The sequence below is a fragment of the Salvia hispanica genome, chromosome 6 (assembly GCF_023119035.1).
Source record: "Salvia hispanica cultivar TCC Black 2014 chromosome 6, UniMelb_Shisp_WGS_1.0, whole genome shotgun sequence".
Classification (NCBI taxonomy): Eukaryota; Viridiplantae; Streptophyta; class Magnoliopsida; order Lamiales; family Lamiaceae; genus Salvia; species Salvia hispanica.
The window spans coordinates 11,942,348-11,963,611 of NC_062970.1; the positions used below are offsets into that span (position 1 = coordinate 11,942,348).

At 34.7% G+C, this 21,264-nt stretch overlaps 4 protein-coding genes across 4 annotated transcripts; 2 read left to right on the plus strand and 2 right to left on the minus strand.

Moving 5' to 3' along the window:
• Window positions 1–1,638: 1,638 nt before the first annotated feature.
• On the minus strand, window positions 1,639–4,171 carry LOC125193148 (aldose reductase). The gene is made up of 8 exons (XM_048090892.1): window positions 4,020–4,171; window positions 2,970–3,020; window positions 2,769–2,842; window positions 2,600–2,687; window positions 2,304–2,510; window positions 2,163–2,234; window positions 1,876–2,091; window positions 1,639–1,803 (listed from the first exon to the last, which is right to left on the minus strand). The coding sequence occupies exons 1-8, from the start codon at window positions 4,158–4,160 to the stop codon at window positions 1,714–1,716; spliced, it is 939 nt and encodes a 312-aa protein (XP_047946849.1). The 5' UTR covers window positions 4,161–4,171; the 3' UTR covers window positions 1,639–1,713.
• A 3,935-nt stretch (window positions 4,172–8,106) lies between these two features.
• LOC125197506 (PRA1 family protein B4) lies at window positions 8,107–9,053 on the plus strand. Its single transcript, XM_048096262.1, has one exon. It carries the CDS (start codon window positions 8,204–8,206, stop codon window positions 8,828–8,830), a length of 627 nt encoding a protein of 208 aa, XP_047952219.1. The 5' UTR covers window positions 8,107–8,203; the 3' UTR covers window positions 8,831–9,053.
• A 1,799-nt stretch (window positions 9,054–10,852) lies between these two features.
• Window positions 10,853–13,162, plus strand: LOC125192213. The gene is made up of 3 exons (XM_048089731.1): window positions 10,853–11,778; window positions 11,911–11,978; window positions 12,964–13,162. Exons 1-2 carry the CDS (start codon window positions 10,951–10,953, stop codon window positions 11,956–11,958), a joined length of 876 nt encoding a protein of 291 aa, XP_047945688.1. The 5' UTR covers window positions 10,853–10,950; the 3' UTR covers window positions 11,959–11,978; window positions 12,964–13,162.
• Window positions 13,163–15,454: 2,292 nt separating this feature from the next.
• LOC125197302 (protein DETOXIFICATION 44, chloroplastic) lies at window positions 15,455–20,411 on the minus strand. The gene is made up of 13 exons (XM_048096029.1): window positions 19,973–20,411; window positions 19,617–19,738; window positions 18,970–19,128; window positions 18,718–18,848; window positions 18,129–18,264; window positions 17,853–17,949; window positions 17,648–17,748; window positions 17,287–17,450; window positions 17,067–17,138; window positions 16,831–16,947; window positions 16,274–16,369; window positions 16,070–16,191; window positions 15,455–15,988 (listed from the first exon to the last, which is right to left on the minus strand). Exons 1-13 carry the CDS (start codon window positions 20,260–20,262, stop codon window positions 15,925–15,927), a joined length of 1,671 nt encoding a protein of 556 aa, XP_047951986.1. The 5' UTR covers window positions 20,263–20,411; the 3' UTR covers window positions 15,455–15,924.
• Window positions 20,412–21,264: the final 853 nt, after the last annotated feature.

Genomic DNA, 21,264 nt, shown 5'->3' on the forward strand with positions numbered 1-21,264 from the left:
TTTTGTTAATTTATCAAAACCCATAGTTATAAATGGGTAAATAGGGGTGCATTACCCTCCTTATCACCCCCTAGTATAAAACATAAAACTAATATAAGCCCTTGGATCTATTAATCTAATGGCTTTGATTTAAAGAATCGCCGTACATTATTATACCAGTTTCGTACATTTTACTGTTACATCATTTATATAGATTAGTACATTAACGTAATGTGTACATTAATGTGTTAATAATGTACATTAATGTGTTTTAATGTATATGCCCCTTCTACGTAATGTAGATTATAATTTTTTTACTAATTGACGAAAGTTATATCCATTCCCCAGGGGTTTAGTAATCCATGAGGTTAGGGTGTAGTACTGACTCAGTAACACAACGTTCATTAAGGTAATCTTGTAGATACTATACCCTAGCCCTATGGATGAGTTAACCCTAGGGGACTGGATCTAACTTCCATCGGTTAGTGAACTTATGTTAATATGATGGTACTACACCCTACCCCCATGGACTACTAAACCCTTGGTGAATGATGTTAACTTTGGGTCTGATGTGTAATGCGATGCTACATTATCATGGGTGTATCGTACATTATCATAGGTATATCGTGCATTATCACGGGTATTTCGTACATCACTCTCCGACGGGGTATGGATTTGTGAATTTGTGGATGCTATATAGTATAGCTTCCATCCGCGAATTCATACCCCGGTACATTATCATGAGTGTATCGTACATTATCATCGGTATATCGTGCATTATCACGGGTATTTCGTACATCACTCTCCGACGGGGTATGGATTTGTGAATTTGTGGATGCTATATAGTATAGCTTCCATCCGCGAATTCATACCCCGGTACATTATCATGAGTATATCGTACATTATCATCGGTATATCGTGCATTATCATGGGTATTTCGTACATCACTCTCCGACGGGGTATGGATTTGTGAATTTGTGGATGCTATATATAGTATAGCTTCCATCCGCGAATTCATACCCCGGTACATTATCATGAGTATATCGTACATTATCATCGGTATAACGTGCATTATCACGGGTATTTCGTACATCACTCTCCGACGGGGTATGGATTTGTGAATTTGTGGATGCTTTATAGTATAGCTTCCATCCGCGAATTCATACCCCGGTACATTATCATGTTTATATCGTACATTATCATGGTTATATCGTGCATTATCACTGGTATTTCGTACATCACTCTCCGATGGGGTATGGATTTGTGAATTTGTGGATGCTATATAGTATAGTTTCCATCCGCGAATTCATACCCCGGTACATTATCATGGGTATGTTGTACATTAAAGCTTGAGAATTGTACATTAGAATACAATTTTCATACATCAACATAATGTACTAATAGAACATAATGTACAAATATAACATCATCATGTACCGAAATCATGTACAATTGTGCTTTACCATTTTTACCCTTTTTGATTATTTTATTAATTTTTAAATTCCACGTGGCTTCCATATCAACCATCAGATCACACCTAATCAATGGATGAGATTAGTTTTCCTTTTTAACAGATTTTTAAACATTAATCTGAATACACCCCTTGGTAAATATGTGATAGTATATAAATTAATTAATCATCGTCAATGTCTATAAATGTAATCCAAAATAGCAAAGGGCATCATTTATTCAAGAAAGGAGGAGTACATTTTATTGTAGGCATGCATTACATATTCAATCCTCGTGGTCCCATACATCGGCAATGCTCCTAAGGGGCCCTTCGGTCTTGTTGACGAAGAGGTCTTCACCATCCAACACTCGTTTCTATAAAACAAAATAGGAGTTGATATACAAATTAAGTTATATCACACACCAAAACACGAACACGACACGAACCTGGTGATGAATAGTAGAAAGGGCATGGAAGTCTTCGGATGGTATCTCCCATTGAAACACATGGAGATTCTCATGAATTGTATCGGATTTTGGAATAATAGTGCTAGTCCCTCTTTGAATAGCCCATTTAGCAAGCACCTGTCCCGGACTCTTGTTTAGCTTCTTCGCTAGTCTATCCACCACCGGATCGTGCTCAGCCTCCATAGGCGAGTAGGTCTACACCATACACACACCCCCGCCTTTTAAGTCTATTCGTTAGAAACACATCAAACAAGCATTATTATTACCGTGACATGGATGCCGTTTTTCTTACAAGCCTCCAGCATCTTGTCGTTGCGCCAACCCGGATGCATCTCCATCTGCACTCACCACCATTTCAGCACTAATCTTCTAAAACATCATTATTTTTTCACTCTCCCAAATCTCACCTCACAAACTGAAGGCTTGATCTTAGCAAAACTCAATAGCTTATCCAATTTCTTAAGGGTGAAATTGCAAACTCCAATATCCCTCACAAAACCCTCCACCACCAATTTCTCCATTTCCCGCCAAACTCCTTCCATGTCCAACTCCAATACATCGTCCCCTCGGGGCGGTTTGCTCGCCCCCTCTCTCAACCTAAACGGCCAATGAATCTTGAAAACCAACAAAAAATTCTATCAATTTCAGTATTACATCTCGATTATAGAAAATGGAAAAAATAAGACTACTATTATCAAATTACAAGATAGAGATCAAGGTATTCAAGCTGCAATTCTTCAAGTGTTCGCAAAAATGCGGGCCCCACTCTTTCGGCTACTAAATCAGTACACCTACCATACCAATTAATCACACAGTTTTAGTATCAAGATTAGTTATCAATTAAAGTTGAACTTGAAGATATGTATATATACCATATCTTGGATGTGATAAACAAATGCTTTCTCTCTACTCCAGCATGTATGGCTGCCTTAACTCCTTCACCCACCTATTTATGAATAAGATTTTTGCATGTCAAGATTAAAATAAATATAAATATAAATCATCAAGTTAGCTACCCACCTCTATTTGAACTAAAATTAATACTAATATAAATCATTAAGATAGCTACCCACCTCTATTTGAACTCCATATTGGGCTGCGGTTTCAACATGCCTGCAACCAGCCTGCAACCCCATATATAGAATAATATCATGTCACTTCCATTTTCAATTAAAATTCTAATTTCCTAGGAACATTTACTCAAAGTGTATACATATAATGAAAAATTTTATCCAAAACAAACTATGTATCATTACTTAGATAAACAAATAGAGTAAATGTACTAAAATTTTAAATTATCGTATTTCAGAACAAATCGTGCGGTTTAGATCATTATCAAGTCAACTGATATTGACCAACCCAAAATCATTAGGTTCTTGTTGGGTGGGTCGATAAGACAAGGACCAAACCCAATAAGGCTTAATCCAAACTTATTAACTTCATGCATGTTTGTACCGTCTCGAAAATTTTCGATCTTAACGTTAAGGGTACAATTATACTCGATTGATGCGACACGATATAATACGATTAAAAGAAAAATAAAATATGGATAAAGTAAGTAAGAAAAATAAAACATACTCCTTCCGTCCCACAAGAATATGCACTATTTTCTTTTTAGTCCGTCCCATAAGTATATGGACTATTTCTTTTTTAGTCCGTCCTATAAGAATAGACACTTTCTAATTTTAAAAATTCATAAAGTAAGACTCATTCTTCACTTAAGAATATTTTAATTATTTTTTCTCTTTACCTCTCTTCCTTTATCAGTTTTACGTTAAAATCTGTGTGCATATTCTTTAAGACAGAGGGAGTAAGTAATAAATTGGGAGTAACTTCCCATTTTTTAATAGGTGAGTAATGTTAGTGGACAAACAAAAATAAAAATCAAAACCATTTTCTAGTGGATGAAAAAGCAATATTCTGAAAATAATATTAAATCTTAATGAGTCATTCAAATCTAAACCGATTCAATCCAAAATCATCAGATTTTTATCGGATCAATCTGATAAAGATCCAAGCCTCTCAATCCAAAACCATTGAACATAATTTCACGTGTGTTCATATCAAATATTCATATCGTGTCCTAAGTGAAACTAAAAACTTCAAAGATGGGAAAATGTGACCTGAAGAAGAGCAGTTTGAACAGAAAGTCGAGGAGATTGAGATTTCCAAGTGCCGAGTCCGACGGCAGGGATGAGATGCCCACTCACCAACCTAAATGTTTCCATCTTTTCACCGTCTCCGCTAAACGTAGCTTGCGCCATTATATATTTATATTCATGTTTCACTCTTCTAACTTTCTCAACTTATATACCTTCCATTTTCTTTCAATATGCGTTGACACGTTGAACCACACCTCTGCTAATTCTGGGACACGTTTCTCTATCAACAACAACTCATCGTCTACTTTTCTTTATAATTAACTTACAAAATATATATTAGTCGGTGGAACTGAAATTCTTCTATATTCCATTGCTCTATATATATTTCCAATGCACAAATTCTAGTAAAGTAATTAAAATAGAAATTACGAGTTACAAAAATGATATATGAATGAGACGTAAAATGTACACCATAGAAGCTTAGAGCAAAACTAACACTAATCCATTTGGGGATTACCAAATCGTGCAACCTTTATTTTAAAAAATAGGTTTAAAATTCAAATCCAAATTTTCCCTTTTCAATGAAATAAAAAAACAAACAACTCTAACTACACATTCTTGTATTTTAAACTTTAGACGGAGAAATAATACTCATTGATTTTTATTGGGATAAAAGTTGAATAATAATAAATATTTGATTGTAGTAGTAATAAATTTAAAAAGCAATTATTTGAACATTAAAGTACGATTTTTCTAACTTAGGGCATTAACAATAGGGGTAAAGTTCTGGGAGACCATATGGGGCAGGACTTGTTGCGAGGGTCACGAAGGCAAGGGATGGAGGGGGGTTTCCCTCCACACGTCCCTAGTAGGCCAATCTTATGTCGCGTCATGCCCACTGCCCCCTACAATTGGAAAAAATATACTCCCTCCGTCCAAAAAAAATAAAGCAATTTGTATATGGTACGGATTTTACCGTTTTAATGTAAAATTAGTAAAGTAAGAGAAAAGGAAAAAAAGTAAGAGAAAATGAGAAAAAGTAAGTGAGAAGTAGTGTTTGTGGAATGATGTGTATGGTTATTATTTGTTGAAAACTTTCCATAAATGATTGTGCTCTATTTTTTGTGGACGGCCAAAAATGGTGATTGTGCTCTATTTTTTATGGACGGAGGGAGTATTACCCCTTTTTTTTAAATAAAAAAATATTACTTTAGTTCAAATTTAACCTCTATTAAAAAAAATATCGGTTATTAGATATAATTCTATCCATTTTTTCATTTTTTTATCCTTTAATACCATCTAAATGTTAGGATTGGTGTACATTAAAACATATTTCGTGCATTTTGAATGAATAGAATTGTTTGTATACAATAAACTTTACAATTCCATTTTAACCCAAGACGAGAAAGGTAATTTTATCGCATTGATATTTGTTTATAAATTTATAAGATGTTTCTCAAACATTTAAATTTAATTTCTGAGCATTGTTCGAATTCTTTCATTGAATGACTTTGTTGTCGTTATAGTAATTGGTAGTTTGAATAGGAGTTTGATGGAGATAATTTAATTGTGTTTTAATCATGGTGAATTTGTGAGTTGGATTCATTGAACTTTCATTAATTGTTGGGTGTGTTTGAATATGCTTAATTCTTGTGGATGAAATTTGAATACCAATTTGACTTAATTGTTGATACACATATTTCATGTTTATAGCATTGTGGGCTATTTTATCTTGCATGACTTGTGTATATCTAAGACTTAAATTGTTTTGCATGATCTTGGTCTTTTGTTGGAAATTCTTGAAATTAATTGGGGGACAGAGATCATGACGATGGATGATTTTTGAATCAAGGTAGATTAGTTGGTCTTGCATGTTTAATTCATTTGTAAGCCTTGGTTTGATTTAAGTTTGGGGGATTGTCAAATATTATATGTTGTATCCTACTACAAGTTTTCCGGTAAGGATCAGCTAATACCTTTGATAAAACATCTCCTAATACACCAATAAAATATTGACATGTGAAACTATTTAAAAAATTAAAAAAATATAATCACTCAAAATCCAACCCACACCAAACACCCCCTTCTTTCTCTACCTCTAATCTCCCTCATTTTAGTTATTTTAACCGGAAAACCAAAATCCGGCGTCTTCAAGTTCGGCGGCGACGATCTCCCTTGACGTGAAATAATGAGTCGACAATCTCCATTTTATTCTTTCATATGTGTTCTTATTTGTGCATTTTATAACCATGAATTAAATCCTCCACATTAGTAGTACAAACCATCAATGCAGTTCATGTTGTTGCAATTCTTCAAAATCATCAGGCAAGAGAGAGATTAATGGTGGCTGGGAATTTATGAGGAAAGGGAAAGAGAGAGATTCAATGGTGGAACACATCATATTGTTGCAATTCTTCAAAATCATGAGGCAAGAGAGAGATTTAATAGTGGCTGGAAATTTATGAGGAAAAGGAAAGAGATAGATTCAATGGTGGAACATAATCGTGAGCCGCCGTGAGGGTTCGAATTCTTTTTTCAAGTTTTGGGGGAAGAAGAGGTAGAGAGGCGTGTTTGAGTTGGATTGTATTGGAGTGATTGTATTTTTAAAAAAAATTTAAATAGTGTCCACACGTCAATATTTTGTTGGTGTATTAGGAGATGTTTAATCAAAAAGGTAGTAGCTGATCCTTACCACAAATTTTTCTTCATTCTGTGCTCATATTGCGAAATTGTAGGTACAAAGGCATCTCAAAATAATTCCCAAAATGGACTCCAAAGAACGTCAAGCTATAGACGTAAACCAAGCTCTTGTTGAAAGGCAACCCAACATTGGTATCATTTTTTTTTCATTTTTAGTTTTGTTTTAATTAAATTTTTATTTTATTTCCATTTTTGAGAATTCACAAACATACTGACTGAAGTTAGCAGCTCGATGAAGAGTTTTTGTTCATCTAATGCACACACAACGGTCCACTGAGTTCATCGTAGCGACCCGCTGGATCTGCCAGTTAATCCTTTTCGTGCCCAACGATTCTTGAGGTATGTTTTACTGGCTTTCTAGTTTACTCATGTCCCTACCAACTTATCAAACTTATTCTTCACGTAGTTTTGAATAAGTTTGAGGGGATGAAGTGGTGGACCGTTAGTTTAGTTGTTTTTGTGCTTAATTTTGTTAGTTTTAGTTTTGTTTGTTTTTGTTTTCAATAAAATCCGATGTGAATCTGTCATGAGCATTACTTGGAGAATTTTAGAAACACGCATGTTTATAGACATATTAGATTGAATTTGTCAATGATAAAAACATCTTTTACCTTTGTTTGAGCTTAACTTGATGCTTTGATTTGATGGCTTGATGAAAATGTGCATAATTAGTGCATTGTTGAATCATGCTTACTTTACTTTTACCTCAATTGAACTATTTATGTTTATTTTTCTAAAACGAGTGTAGGAAATGAAACGCATCTATTAGGATGGAACAAAGGGAGTAGTATATTACCTATGTTCTTTAAAATAGAAACTACTCCCTCCGTCCACCATTTATAGTCTCATTTTGACTTGGCTCGAGTTTTAAGAAATTGTTTTTGACTTTTGGGAAGAAAAGTGGAAAAATAAGTTAGTGGAATGTGGACTCCACTCTAATATATTGATTTTATAATAGAATATGAGTGTAATGTGTTAGATGAATGTTGTGTCCATTTACTTGAATGCAAAAGGTAAATGAGACTTTGAATCGCTGACACCCCTAAATAGCAAAATGAGACCTTATTTCACGGACGAATGGAATATTTCTATCTTTGTCTATTCCTTAAAATCAGAAAATTTATTTTGATAAACTTTAGTTTTCTCTTTAAAAATCATTTTTACTTTCTATCATTCTCTCTCTTTATTTAATAACCAAAATTCCATTTTCTTAAAAACATATGCTTGAGAATACACACATATATCTTTTAATTGGGGATGAAGGCAGTATAATATAATACAAAATCAAAATAAAAATTGAATTATGAATAATTAAGAATGGAATATGAAAGGGTAGCCACATAAATTTATTGATAGAAAAAAAGATAGCTATAAAAAGGAAATATTGTTACAAGCACAACGGCCACGACCCAAAGAAAGTGGAAAAGTCAAAGCATCCAATAGATGATCATGATCATATCGAAACAAACGTTGTTTATAATTCATTTTTATTAATCTGAAACAAAATGGCAGCAATTCCTTCTGCCGTCGATCAACAATCCTCCTCCTCCTCCACCACCTCGGCCTTGGGCGCTCTATTTTCCCGCATCTCCCAGACGATCAACTCCGGCCTCTCGGAGCGCCGTCATTGGTCGGAGCTCGCTGATCGGACGGGCTTCGCGAAGCCAGAATCGTTCAGCGAGGCAAACCAACGCCTCCGCAAAAACTACGGCTATTTCCGCACCAACTACCTCATGATCGTGACCACCGTGCTGGCGGTATCTCTCCTGACGAATCCTCTGTCTCTCCTCCTCCTCTCTGCCCTCCTCGCCGCCTGGCTCTTCCTCTACATCTTCCGCCAACCGTCGGATCCTCCCATCGCCCTTTTCGGCCGCCAATTCTCCGATCGCGCGGTGCTCTTCTCGCTCATATTGTGCACCGTTGTTGTTCTCTTCTTAACCAGCGTCGGATACGTGCTCGTCTCGGCGCTCATGGTCGGTCTCAGCGTTGTTCTCCTGCATGGTGCTTTCCGTGTTCCGGAGGATCTGTTCCTCGACGAAGCGGAGCCCATCGTCAGGGTGCCCAGCCTACTCTCCTTCCTCGCCGGTGGCGCCGCTCCCGCTCCTCAGCCACCCATCGCCTCTAGGGCTTGACAATTAAATGCTTTATTTTCTTCTCATCATCGTCAAAGCAAATTTATTTGTTTTTTAATTTACTTTCTAGATCGATCCACATATGTTATGAATTAAATTTGGATCATTTGCATGGGATTTAATATATATCCAAGATGTTTGTTGGCCGAGTGATTGTTGTGCACATGATTCTAGAAACTCTCCTAATGAGCTTTGTACATTGATTCGTCATATAATGGGATTTGGTGAGATGATGACTCTAGAATTCTTCTAAATACATGTTTTTATGATCGTTTTTTATGTTCTGTACTACTTCCAATTTCATATAGCAGTGAAGTCATTTTTGTCACTTTAGTACATTCTCAGTTAGTGGAATCATTTTCCGTTTTAGTAAAAATCAATAATTTCTTCTCACTTATTTTACTCTCTTACTTTATCTTCATCTTTCTACCTTTTTTATTTCCTACTATTATTCATTTACCCAACTCACTTAACGCAATTTTTCTTAAATTGAGTGCCGAAAAGAAACATCTCCTCTACTGCAAAACAGAGGGAATACAAATTCCTTGGGAGTAATGATCACCTCTCTTTGTGATCATCATCGTACAGATACGTGGCTCAAATACTTATCGATAAGGAATATGTTTCATTCATTTGTCTTTATGAGAATATAGTTACTAACAACATTACTTTCCCATGTTTAGAAAAAATTATCAAAATTTTGAATTTTATGTTTAATTTAAACACTAAACTAAAAATATCATAATTGAATTTTTCATTAATATTAATAAATAAAAATTATATAAACAATAACTTCAAAATTATAATAATAATTTTTAATAAATTAATGATTAAAAATATTGTTTTTAATAATAATTATCATTATTTTGTTAATATTATAATTCAATATAATACATAATTTCAAAATTTCAATAAGACTATCTTGATTAGTGATTAATTTATAAAAATGTTTACAGTAATATTTTATATTATAGTATGATTCAAAATTTTAAGTAATTATATTATACTGTTTATTTAGTAAATTAGCAGTTATTAGTATTATAATAATGATAATAACAACTATATAATGTAATTATAATTATAATTATATTTAGTTATAGTTATAGTGATGTACTTATGATTCATGGGAGATGATCAATTGCTAATTATCCATCCAAAATCATAACCAATTCTCACTATTAGATTAGGATAATGCCAAATGATTTATATTTTAAATTTAAATAATTATTAATTAAAACTAAAGGGTATTAATGTCAATTCTCTCTTATTAAAATTATCCTAAAACTTTAAATTTACGTATCTCTCTCAATAAATCTGTATTGATATTTTCATGTCATTGTGTTGATATTTGTTAATTTAAAAATATACGAAAATTATGATATGGTAACAAAATGACGATCTTACCCCTTTATTGATATTTTATTTACGATTTATTGAAATTCGTAAGATTTAATTTCATCCACTCATTTTAAAATCTAAAGGTGTAGATTTGGTCTTAATTTTGGATTATAATGTTATAAGCATTTGAAGATGACCAGATTCACAACTTTAAATTTTAGTAAAATAAATTTAAATATTAATTTATAACATAATAATAGTAATAGTTATATAAAATAAACAAAATTAACAAAATTTAAAAGAAATATTTAACAAAAATTAGAAATTCAAATCGTGGAAAATTATACTACCCTCCTTATTTTCAGAATTCTTATTACTTTTCAAGTTAATTAAAAAGTGAAACAGAGACTGAATTTTAAAAATTAAGGTATCAAATTATAAAATCCTGACGAACAAATATGGTTTTGAATTTTTTATTATCAAAATTGCTTTCAGTTATTTTTGTCCTATGCAAGTTATTATTTGTGCTGAAGCAGTAAAGCAGTAAAGCTTGTAATCAAAATAAGAAAAGAAATGTATTTTATTATTTAAGCTGCTTCCATTTATAAAGTAATTATCAATCTTCAACTTTTATACTTTACACTCAAATTCATTTTGAGTATACATTATTAAAAAGCAATTTTACTCCGACGACCAAATTTAAAATTTAATATGTCTAGTAAATTCTTTTCAGCAATTCTTTGAGCCCTAAATCTTCAGTAATTTTGTTTGAGCAACCAAAAATGGACGATTTTCCGATCGACAAGATCCAAATTTCCGGCGCCTGTCTAGCCTCCCTTCTCCACCGCGCCTCCTCCGCCGTCGGCGACTCCCACGGGTATCTCTTCGGCCACGCCGCCGTCTCCACCTCAAATCCCCTTTCCGACCACCCCACCTCCACCGCTCCCACCTCACTTCTCATCACCACCATCACCTCCTTCCTCTCTCTCCCCTCCCATCTCCCTCTCCCGCCACCGCCGCCCTCCTCCTCCACCTGCCTTCTCGGCTGGTTCTCCGCCCGTCGCAAAACCCCTCTCCGCCCCTCCCTGAACGACTCCACCGCCTCCCTCTCTCTCTCCTCCTCCCCCCTCCTCGCAATTACCCCCCAAAATTCAACCCTCTCCCTTTCCCCTTCTCTCTTCCTCCTAATCACCACGCCATTTCACGATCAGCTGATCCACACACACGAATACAAGGCGTTTCAATTCAGAGGCGGCTCCTTCGATCCTAAAAGCTTGTCGATTGTCAACATCGGGCCCTCGTTTAGGTCGCAGTATGATTCGTTCAGCCCTAATTTGCAGCTTCCGATGATGAATAGCGATTTGAAGGGTCCGAATGCGATGGTGGAGGATGAAATTGATGAGAGTTTGGCTGGGAAGCGTGATCAATTGAGGAATCAGAAACAGCTGGATTTGTGCGCGGAAGGGTTTGAAATTGGGCGGGTGAGTAAATTGATGAGCTCTGAGGCGGCATACACGGCGGAGATGGAGGATTTGTATGATAAAATGCTGGCCAAGATTGATACCTTGTCGAAATTGGTGGAGCACTCGAATGCTAAAGTTCTTGATCAGGTTACAATACAGATGATAATTTAGTTTTTGCATTCAATTTTGATGTCAAGCTACTGAAATGTGAGCCGAGTAAACATTTTTGATGGCTTGGGAATGGTGTTTGATATAATTTAGGGGTTTTATGTTGTGCAGGAGAATCGTAATATGAGATTGAGGAGCAGAGTTGCTGGTTTGGAATGAGACCTGTTTTCATAGTTGAGGTAATTGTAGTGAGTTTAACTTATGATTTCAGCTTCTTTCTTTGTGTATGTTTTTGCTCTTTATCAGAGTTATTGCTTTCACATAATAGTAGTACTAAACTAGTAGGGTGGTATTCTAATGGAAATGTTTTTTTCTATTTTGTTGCGTTGTGACTTGTGGATACTTAGGATAATACTACTACCTCCGTCCTCGAAAAATAGAAATTTTGAAATAGCAAGAGTTTTAATGCACAATTGGTAAAGTAAGAGAGAGGAAGAGAAAAGGTAGTGGAAGTAGTGTTAGTGGATTGCGGGGTTCGCGTCCTAAAATAGAAAGATTCAAACGTTTCAATTTTTAAAGGATGGCCCAAAATGGAAATAGTTTCTATTTTTAAGGGACGGAAGAAGTAGTACTCCATATAAGTAAACATTCAGTATGTTTTCCGCAGAAATTATGGTAATGAAAATATATTGGGATGAATCACTCGCATTATCTTAGATTTAATCTTGATTTTAGTTTCATACAATCATAATGTGTTTCCAACAGCTTCTGTGGGTGCATCTAATTAAGGAGCACACCTTAACTTTGAGACGGTTGGAAGCCCGTCTTCAGAACAGTAATTATTTGGTTGTTGAGTCGAAGGATATTAAGTTGCTCTATCCACTTGGAAGTTTGCTGATCAAGCATTAGCTTCATGTGAAATAGTTTACCTCTTTGCATGAATTGCTTCTATCTTTACCTAAGAGATTATATGTGCTTGGAAACATGTCAAAATCAAACTTGTAGTTCGTACATCCACATCCAAAAATCTCTTATTACATCTCTTTCGTGTTAATTTGTCTTCCCAAAGAAGGCTGAAATCTAACCGCAATGAATTATTATACGGTTGTCTGAAGTTTTGATTCTCGCGCCAATCTTGTTTGTACTACAAATGTTATGTTTTTTTTTTAAATCTAGATTGTCCTCACGTATGTTTAACTGATCTTTCTTTGGTGGGTTTTGAAGATTGCCTGGGAAACTCAAGGAGGATGAACCTTCTGTTGAAGTGTGTCTATTGTTGCTGCTTGCTTTTGGACCACCCTGGATGAAACTCTTACCTGTCTCTGCTCCCCTTTAAATGTATGTTAATCATGGTGTTTCTGTAATGTACTTGAATTCTGTGATTTAAATCAGAAAATCAAAATATTAGTGCGTATTTGATGTACTGCTGGATGTGCATTCACTGGTAATTTAGGCATTTTTGTGTAAATTGTGAATGGTAGATGGTCTATATTTCATCTGACATAGCATATCTAAGTGGAGACAATTTTCATATTGTCTCATCATTTGCATGTGAAATGAAATCTGTGAGCGGCTATTTTCTGTTCGTATTATTTATCTTCATGCTTAAATGGTAGTCCCTCCGTCCCCAAAAAAAAAAAAAAAGAAGAAAAAAAGAGTGAACTTCAAAAATGGTCTCTGAACTATGGGTTAATATCAAAAATGGTCTTTTTGTACTGTTTCGAGACGAAAATGCCCTTTTGAGGAATTTTGGGGGGTTTGGGCAATTTGGTCTTTTTACACTTTTAACATTTTAAATCTGATATTATTTCAGTTATAAACTAAATCTGATATTATTTCAAAATTATCATTCTTCTTCCCTTTTGTCATCCTTCACTTTGTTTCTTCATTTCAATATTAGATTTAATTTATAAAATTAAATTTTAAATTTTGATATTTAAATATCAATAAATTTTTTAATTAAAACTATTAATTCATGGACACTATAAATATTGATTAAAACTATTAATTTTTGTTATTTAATATAATATTCAGCTAAATTGAAAAAGTACAGAAAAATAATATTAATTATGATGGAAAAATAGGAGCTATTCTATTTAGCCTTCGTTCGGTTGTTATAATTGTTTGTGATTGAATATTATGAAGTTGACTAAAAATTCTATATAGGAGTATTTTTGTTGAAATTTTTAGTCATTTTGATTGTTTTCAAATTAATAAACGAAAATTATATTAGCCTTACATTAGATGCATATTTATTTCAGAATAAATCGTGTTATATGATCTATTTATGATTAAAGCTATTAAATATTGATTAAAACTAAGGCGTTGTCATATCTTATTGATTAAATATTAGACACTATCAAATACTCCCTCCGTCTCACATTAGGAGTCCGGTTGAGTTCGGCACGAGTTTTAAGAAATATATAGAAAAGTTGGTGAAAAAAGATAGTGGAATGTGGATTCTACTTTTATATATTAGTTTTATAATACAATATGAGTGGAAAAAAGTGAGTGGAATGTGGGGCCTATTACCAACTATGGAATATTCTAACCAGGACTCCTAAAGTGGGACACCCAAAAGTAGTAAACCGGGACTCCTAAAGTGGGATAGAGGGAGTATTGATTATGACTATTAATCTTGTTATTTAAAAATCTATTGATGTATAAATATTGAAATTTAAAATTTAATTTTGTAAGATTTAAATCTAATATTGAAATAAAGAAACAAAGTGAAGGATGAAAAAAGGGAAGGAAAATGACAATTTTGAAATAATATCAGATTTAGTACATAACTGAAATAATATCATATTTAAAATGTTAAAAGTATAAAAAGAACAAATCGCCCAAACTCCCCAAAACCCCTCAAAAGGGCATTTTCGTCTCGAAACAAAGTGCAAAAGAACCGTTTTTTATATTAACCCTTAGTCCAGAGACTACTGGTGATATTTTTAAAGTCCAGGGACCATTTTCGAGATAAACCCATAGTCCAGGGACCATTTTTGAAGTTCACTAAAAAAAATGCTCCTTTCTTCGGCAGACACAGGAATGTATGCAACTTTATTTTGTGTCTTAAGTTGAAAGAGTAAAGTAAGAGAGAGAACAAAGTAAAGATAAATGCATTTCCAGTTTTAGCAATGGAAAAACTAAAAAGGAAAGTATGTCATATTTAATGGGATTTGGGGAGTAGTTAAAACTATCCACTTTTATTCAACTCAAAATCTTCTTAAAACTTTAAACTTACGCAACTCTCTTGATTTAAATTATTTTTTCGTAAAAATATATCACATTAAGATAATTTTATACAGATTCTAATGAGATTTCAATTGCGTATGAAATTTTTGTAATTTTTATTTTAGTTTTCGAATATACTGGAAAGCAGATTTCATATCAATAAATGAATCAAAATATTTAAATATAATGCATGTAGAATACAATAAAATTATGTTGACATTTTCGTGTACGTGTGGAAATATCTATATCATTATATTGATATTTTTAATACAATATATTAATATCAGAAAAATCACAAAAATTATTATATTATATAACATATTGACAATTTTATCCTTATATTGATATTTTATCTACTAATTTATTGAAATTTGTGAATATTATTCGCTCGTTTTAACATCCAATGATGTAGAATTGGTCATAGTAATGTATTAAAGTACGATATGCATTTTAACATAACCCGTTTGACTTTGACATAATTGTATATTCAGAAAATGATAAATGAACTTCATTAGTTTGAATCAAGTATGAAGAATAAAGCTGTATAATCGTCACACTATCTAAGTTGCATAACGACTTGAATGATAAAAGAAATATCACTTCACCGATCAAACCTTGTAATAAAAGTGATTCAACTGCAATGTGCAATCACTTCTCCGAACTGTGCCAAGTCTCGGAACTCACAGCCTTCGATGATCGCCCAGCCCAAATGGATGGTGCGCCCCAGATGCAACTCCGTTTCATCACATTGTGAGAAGTCGACTAGGGAGTGTAGGTTTTCATACTTTTATCTATAGTATGATCATATGTCGACCCTGGCTTAAGAACTTACTGTAGGGGAGCCAGAGCCACCCTGAAGAGGGAACTCGGGGTTTGGCTATGCATTCTTATGTTCATTCGGTCTCAAATTGGGATTGTCTGGATACACGAAGACTTGGAGATGATTATGGTAGTTTAAGCACCATCCTTCTCGGTATCAGACATCAGCAGTCGCCATGGTCCAGTTCTGGTGCTTATCCTGAAATTAACAAGGAACTCAAAATCCTTAGAAAAAAGCCATAGATTCGACTAATGGAATAGAAGATGATATATAGTTTACCTGGTGAACCCAGCTGCTACTCGCAAAGCCATGAATACAAACAGTCCACCCCACACACCTGCAATGCCATACGAAGGAGCGGCAACCAGTATGAAGGCTGCAGAGATCAATGCAATAACCATCTGGTAAAAAAGGAACAAGGGTCCAATTAGTCTCTTTGAAGTATAAGTGGTGACCAATCCATCAAGTGATTTGCAGCATTACCATGGAATATGCAGCAAATCCAAAGTCTGAAACCCCATAGTATAGCCCGTCAAAAACAAAAGCTATAGCATTGAATGGTTGACTTGCAGCAACGAACTGTATCATCAAGAGGGAGGGGGAGTAACTGATTCAGCTCATGTTCATTTCGGTTAAGTTTAACCCGAGCTCATATTTGTGACATCATCAACAAAAGATACCACGTCGTAATAATACACTAATGAATATAGAGTATCAGCATACAATATGTTTAGAAAAGCTTTAGCAAAATATGATCAATCAGTTGTGATAATTATTCCAGTAAGAAAGCCATTGCACCTAAAAGTCAGTAGATCTATAAGTCCTCTGCTTTGTGCAGTAAATCACTTGTTACTACTAAGCCCTAAAGATATGCGTGTCTATCTATTTCATGATGTTACCAAGCCAAAACAAAGCCTGCAGAAGTGCTTGGAGTATCTCTAATCTGCATGCTAGAAGGCCATATTCCATTCTCCCCAAGAAAGGTGTAATGCATAAACAATCAATGTATTTACAATTATGCCAGTCGTGCAGATTCTCACCAAGGTTCCAGATCTGGCAATCTCCAAAACTTCTGAGTCGGTGCTAAACAGACTGGAGAGTGCACCAAATCCAAGATACAAAATTACAGCCAAACCGACTCCCATTACTAAACCAATCTGTTTTAAGTCATTGAAAATCAGTGAGGTACTAATAACTGAATGATCAGTAGAGATATTGGCTGCAATACACACACACACATTATGCAAAACTGAGAACAAGGTTCCGGACCCCGGACCTGTAGGACTTTATTGGTCACCTGGCGTGCCAGACTATAGTTCCCTTGGGAGTAGTCACTAGCAAGGAGAGCCTGCAAGCATTGCCAATAAAGGAGAAGATATTAAGAAAAATAACAGAAAAAAGACAGCTATGATATTATATCAAAGAAATTCAATTAAATCATGAGACATTTCCCATTTCTGTAACTAACCCTATAATTAATAATTCTCACTAGTTACCTGACCAGCTAGCGCTAAAGCATCATTTAACAAAGATAAAGCCAACCAGACTTCAAAACATATCTGAAAGCCAGCCATCTGTATGGGTCCCTCTCGTGCTGCCATAGATGTGGCTAGGGTTGTGATTGAAAGGACAGCTATAGTTCTGGCAGTCAGAAGTGCACCTGTGCATTGAAATTAAGAGCTCATCCCCAGACATGTTTACTGATGTTAATTGTAACAAAATTATATATTTTCATCTGATTTTGTCTTTAGATACTTGTAATAGATTATTGGAATTGATATGCTTCCATTAATAGACATGAAGCAACATATGTAGTATAAGCACAACCATAGTTCTGCCCATTCTTAAAGGAATTACCAGATTTAAGATACTTAGCCACCCTCTGCCCACTAATACTTGGAGTAACAAGCAACAATTTGTCACTCAGCTTCCACAGAAGTATTAGAGCTGTCAAATACCTGTTAAAGATACATTGAATTCATGTGAGCTAGGAAAAACCTATTATCTCATGCATGTGATGTTTGATGCAAATATAGTGATAGTTTTACCAAATCCGACATACTCAGAAGTCACGGTAGCAATGGCAGCACCACTAATGCCACAACCAAAGTAAAATATTAATATGAGGTCCAGCAGTGCATTGAGTAAATTGCCAGCTCCTGAAAAGGTAGAACATAAATTAAGGTTAGCAAGTGATAAGGATAGTAGTTTCGGAGTAAAATTAGAGACAAATTAAAATTATAGAAGTCGCTGAATCATAGTAAAGCATTCATTCCAGCCTATGTGGAATTAAAGAAGTAGTTAAAGCATGTACAAAGTATATAGATGTAATACTTGCCAACAGCATAAAGAGGTGTCTTTGTATCCTTGAACCCACGAAAAGATCCTTGAGCAGCTAGAGCAACAACAATTGGTGGAGCACCAAACGCCCTTAGTGCGAGAAACTGTTCAGCTGGCGCACGCATTGGTGAGTCCTGTAGTACGCCAAATATGGTGGAGGGTTACAGTCTGATATTGATAGATAAATCTGAAATAATCAAGCAGAATGTATGCAAGAAGTAAAACATCCATGGTTTTATCATTTAGGAAATCAAAATTAACCAATGAACAAGTTAAGGAGATTAATTTTATGTTCTTAGTTTCAATAAACAAGAATACATATAATCAAATATTCCGCCAGGATAATCATCATTGTGTGCCTGACTAAGTTGATTTTGTTAACAGAGTCCTACAAAAGCATATTTGACATACTCTTAGTTCTATTAAAAACTTCTTGTGAGAAAAAAAAAAAAAAATCAAATCTGCAATGCTTTTAAGTTACATGTAAAAAGTATAAAAAGTTATTAGCTGAATGAAAATAAAGAGAGATATAGGGACCCAAAATAGATGTCCATAGTAGAGTTTTCAATTAGCTAAAGAAGACATACAACAGGTATACCCATGGTATCCATTAAAAAGCTTGATCCTGTGAAGAGAGCCACAGCTTCTATGATGCCAAGGCCAGCGGCAAGCATTATAGCATTTGATACTGAAGGAAGAAATATCTTGTTTTCTTGCTCTGCAGGCAATAAAACGAAAAGAACCGAAGCAAAAGGGAAAATGATCTGCTCAGATTAAAATACATCATAATTATAATACAATCATTGTACATGCAAAATATGCACTGATAAAAATAGTACGTTTAGCAGTTTGACTGCAGCCATCGGCATCCTTTAAAGCAGATGCCTGCTCTTCAGCAACAAAGGACGTAGTGACATTTAGCAACGGGACATTAAATAGTTTAGAAACAAGGTTGAAAACAGCACCCGATACACCAACTGCAGCCAGTTCTGCAGATCCTGAGTAACATGACAGATAAAGTTAGTCTTAAGCAAACCTAAGCAAAATACTACTTACTAATGGCATAATACGAACCAATCCGACAAAAATAGTTTTATTGCCAAAATGCTCACTAACGGCATATTAATGGAAGGGGAGAGATGCAACTCACAAATTCCTACTACTATCTCTCAATCTAATAGAGTAATATTCAAATAGAGTCACAGCTAGCATATACTTAGGAGGGGCAAATGCCCCCTTCAAATTTCCCCATGCATATATATAACTAATTATAAAATTTATTTGTTTTAGTTTATTCACTAAATGACCCTCCTCAAATTATCAAAATTTCTCCGTACATATTTTTACCCCTTAAAGTCCATGCAACAAAATGCAGCCTATAGGTGAAAAAGCAAATAACAATGAAGGCCTCAATACTAAAACTCAGGCTACATGAAGTCAGTATAAGCAACGAAACACAAAATATCAAATCAAACAAAGAAAGTACCTATATGACCAACAAAACCAGTATCAACAAGTGAAGTAATCGGGTCAGCTGCAAGAGCCAGAGCTGCAGGAAGTGCAATCGAGAGAATTTCCATACCAAGTCCATCTAGTCTAATTCCCTCCCTACAAAATCACAGTGCACAAATAAATAAGCAAAATGCAGAAACTTCGAAGAAGAGATTATAATATTGTAGTATCAATAATGAAATAACTTTTACACACAGTTGTGCCAACAGCAAAAACATATAATGTATCGAAAAGAGAGTAACAAATTCCTGAGAGATATCTTCGCTAAATTCAAATTCCAGTGACTAAACATAAAAATTGATTAAAATCAGCATTAAAAAATTTAACTACCCAATACGATGCATTACGGAGGAGAACGAATTTCGACCAGCGTCCAAATCATCGACCCGATCTCCTTCAATTGGTGGCTTCGGCTTTTCCTTTTCCGGTAAGGTTCTCGGAGTTTTGTTTGCCGATGATTTAGTGATCGTTCGAAATCGAATGGAACTATAGCCGTTGGCGCATTTGGTCGAACACTTGTGAGTAGAGATTCCGTGAATCGGCGAGTGGTTGTTAGAGAAGTACTCGTAATTTGCATGAATGGAGAAGAGATGGTGCTGCGCAGTAACACCAAACGCCATCGGTAGATCCACAGCGAAGAATTGAGCAGTTTTGTGTGGAAGGATCGATGAATATCGGGAATCAGATAGCGGTATATCTATCGAGATTGAGCAGAGTGTTGAGGTTGGTGGTGGAATCTAGTGGATGTGGAAAGAGCTCAGTGGAGAAGTACTCCTATCTCCCAAATTTATTTCCAAATTTTATTTCGATAACTTGTTTCAATATTTCGTACCAACGCAATTATTATTAGTATTATTTTTTTTTTAATATTTCGTAACTATACTCTCGGGTCCACAAAAATCAAGCATACTCTAACACAAATTTTAATGCGTATTAAAGTATTTCCTTGGTCCAAAGGTAGTTAAACCTTACTCGCTCCGTTTCACCATAATAGAGATATTTCATTTTCTACACTTATTTCAAAAAAAATAAAGAGTATTAAATAGTTAAAGTGGAGATAGAGTAAAGTAAGAGAGAGAATAATACAAAGAAGAGTCTTATCGACAATATTCTCTCTCTTACTTTATTTTTTCTCCACTTTAACTATTTATAATTATTTTTTCAAAATGAGTGTGCAAAATGAAATGCCTCTATTACTATGGAACGAAGAGAGTACTTATTTCTTTTTGAACTGTCCAAGGTAATTGACTCATTTTATTTTTTAGCAAAAACTTTATCATTTCTCATACTTTAGATCATCCACAATGGGGCGGAGGATAGCCCGCCTGATTCATCCTCCGCCCTATCCATCCTCCGCGAACAATCAGCCGATTTTTGCATTCTCCGGCCCATCCCCCGCCCCATTGCGAGGGTCCGGACGATAGGTCTAGACGATGCAACGCATTTTCCTTTTTTTATATATATATTTCCTTCTATATATTCACTAATTTTTTTACTTCATTTCACACCTTTCACTCCACTCTCTTCCCCCATCTCAATTTCTCTCTAAATTCAAGAATGAATTCCTACGATTTTTCATATTTGCAAACATAAAATATAAAAAATACTCCATCCGTCCCACA

Coding starts and splice junctions, on each gene's coding strand:
- LOC125193148 (XM_048090892.1), bottom strand. CDS start 4,160: ATGGCGCAAGCTACGTTTAGCGGAGACGGTGAAAAGATGGAAACATTT. Junction 3,021..4,019: donor TTCAAACTGCTCTTCTTCAG/GTCACATTTTCC, acceptor ATGGGGTTGCAG/GCTGGTTGCAGGCATGTTGA. Junction 2,843..2,969: donor AATATGGAGTTCAAATAGAG/GTGGGTAGCTAT, acceptor ATTCATAAATAG/GTGGGTGAAGGAGTTAAGGC.
- LOC125197506 (XM_048096262.1), top strand. CDS start 8,204: ATGGCAGCAATTCCTTCTGCCGTCGATCAACAATCCTCCTCCTCCTCC.
- LOC125192213 (XM_048089731.1), top strand. CDS start 10,951: ATGGACGATTTTCCGATCGACAAGATCCAAATTTCCGGCGCCTGTCTA. Junction 11,779..11,910: donor ATGCTAAAGTTCTTGATCAG/GTTACAATACAG, acceptor TATGTTGTGCAG/GAGAATCGTAATATGAGATT.
- LOC125197302 (XM_048096029.1), bottom strand. CDS start 20,262: ATGGCGTTTGGTGTTACTGCGCAGCACCATCTCTTCTCCATTCATGCA. Junction 19,739..19,972: donor TCCGTAATGCATCGTATTGG/GTAGTTAAATTT, acceptor GTGATTTTGTAG/GGAGGGAATTAGACTAGATG. Junction 17,451..17,647: donor GGCTAAGTATCTTAAATCTG/GTAATTCCTTTA, acceptor TTCAATGCACAG/GTGCACTTCTGACTGCCAGA.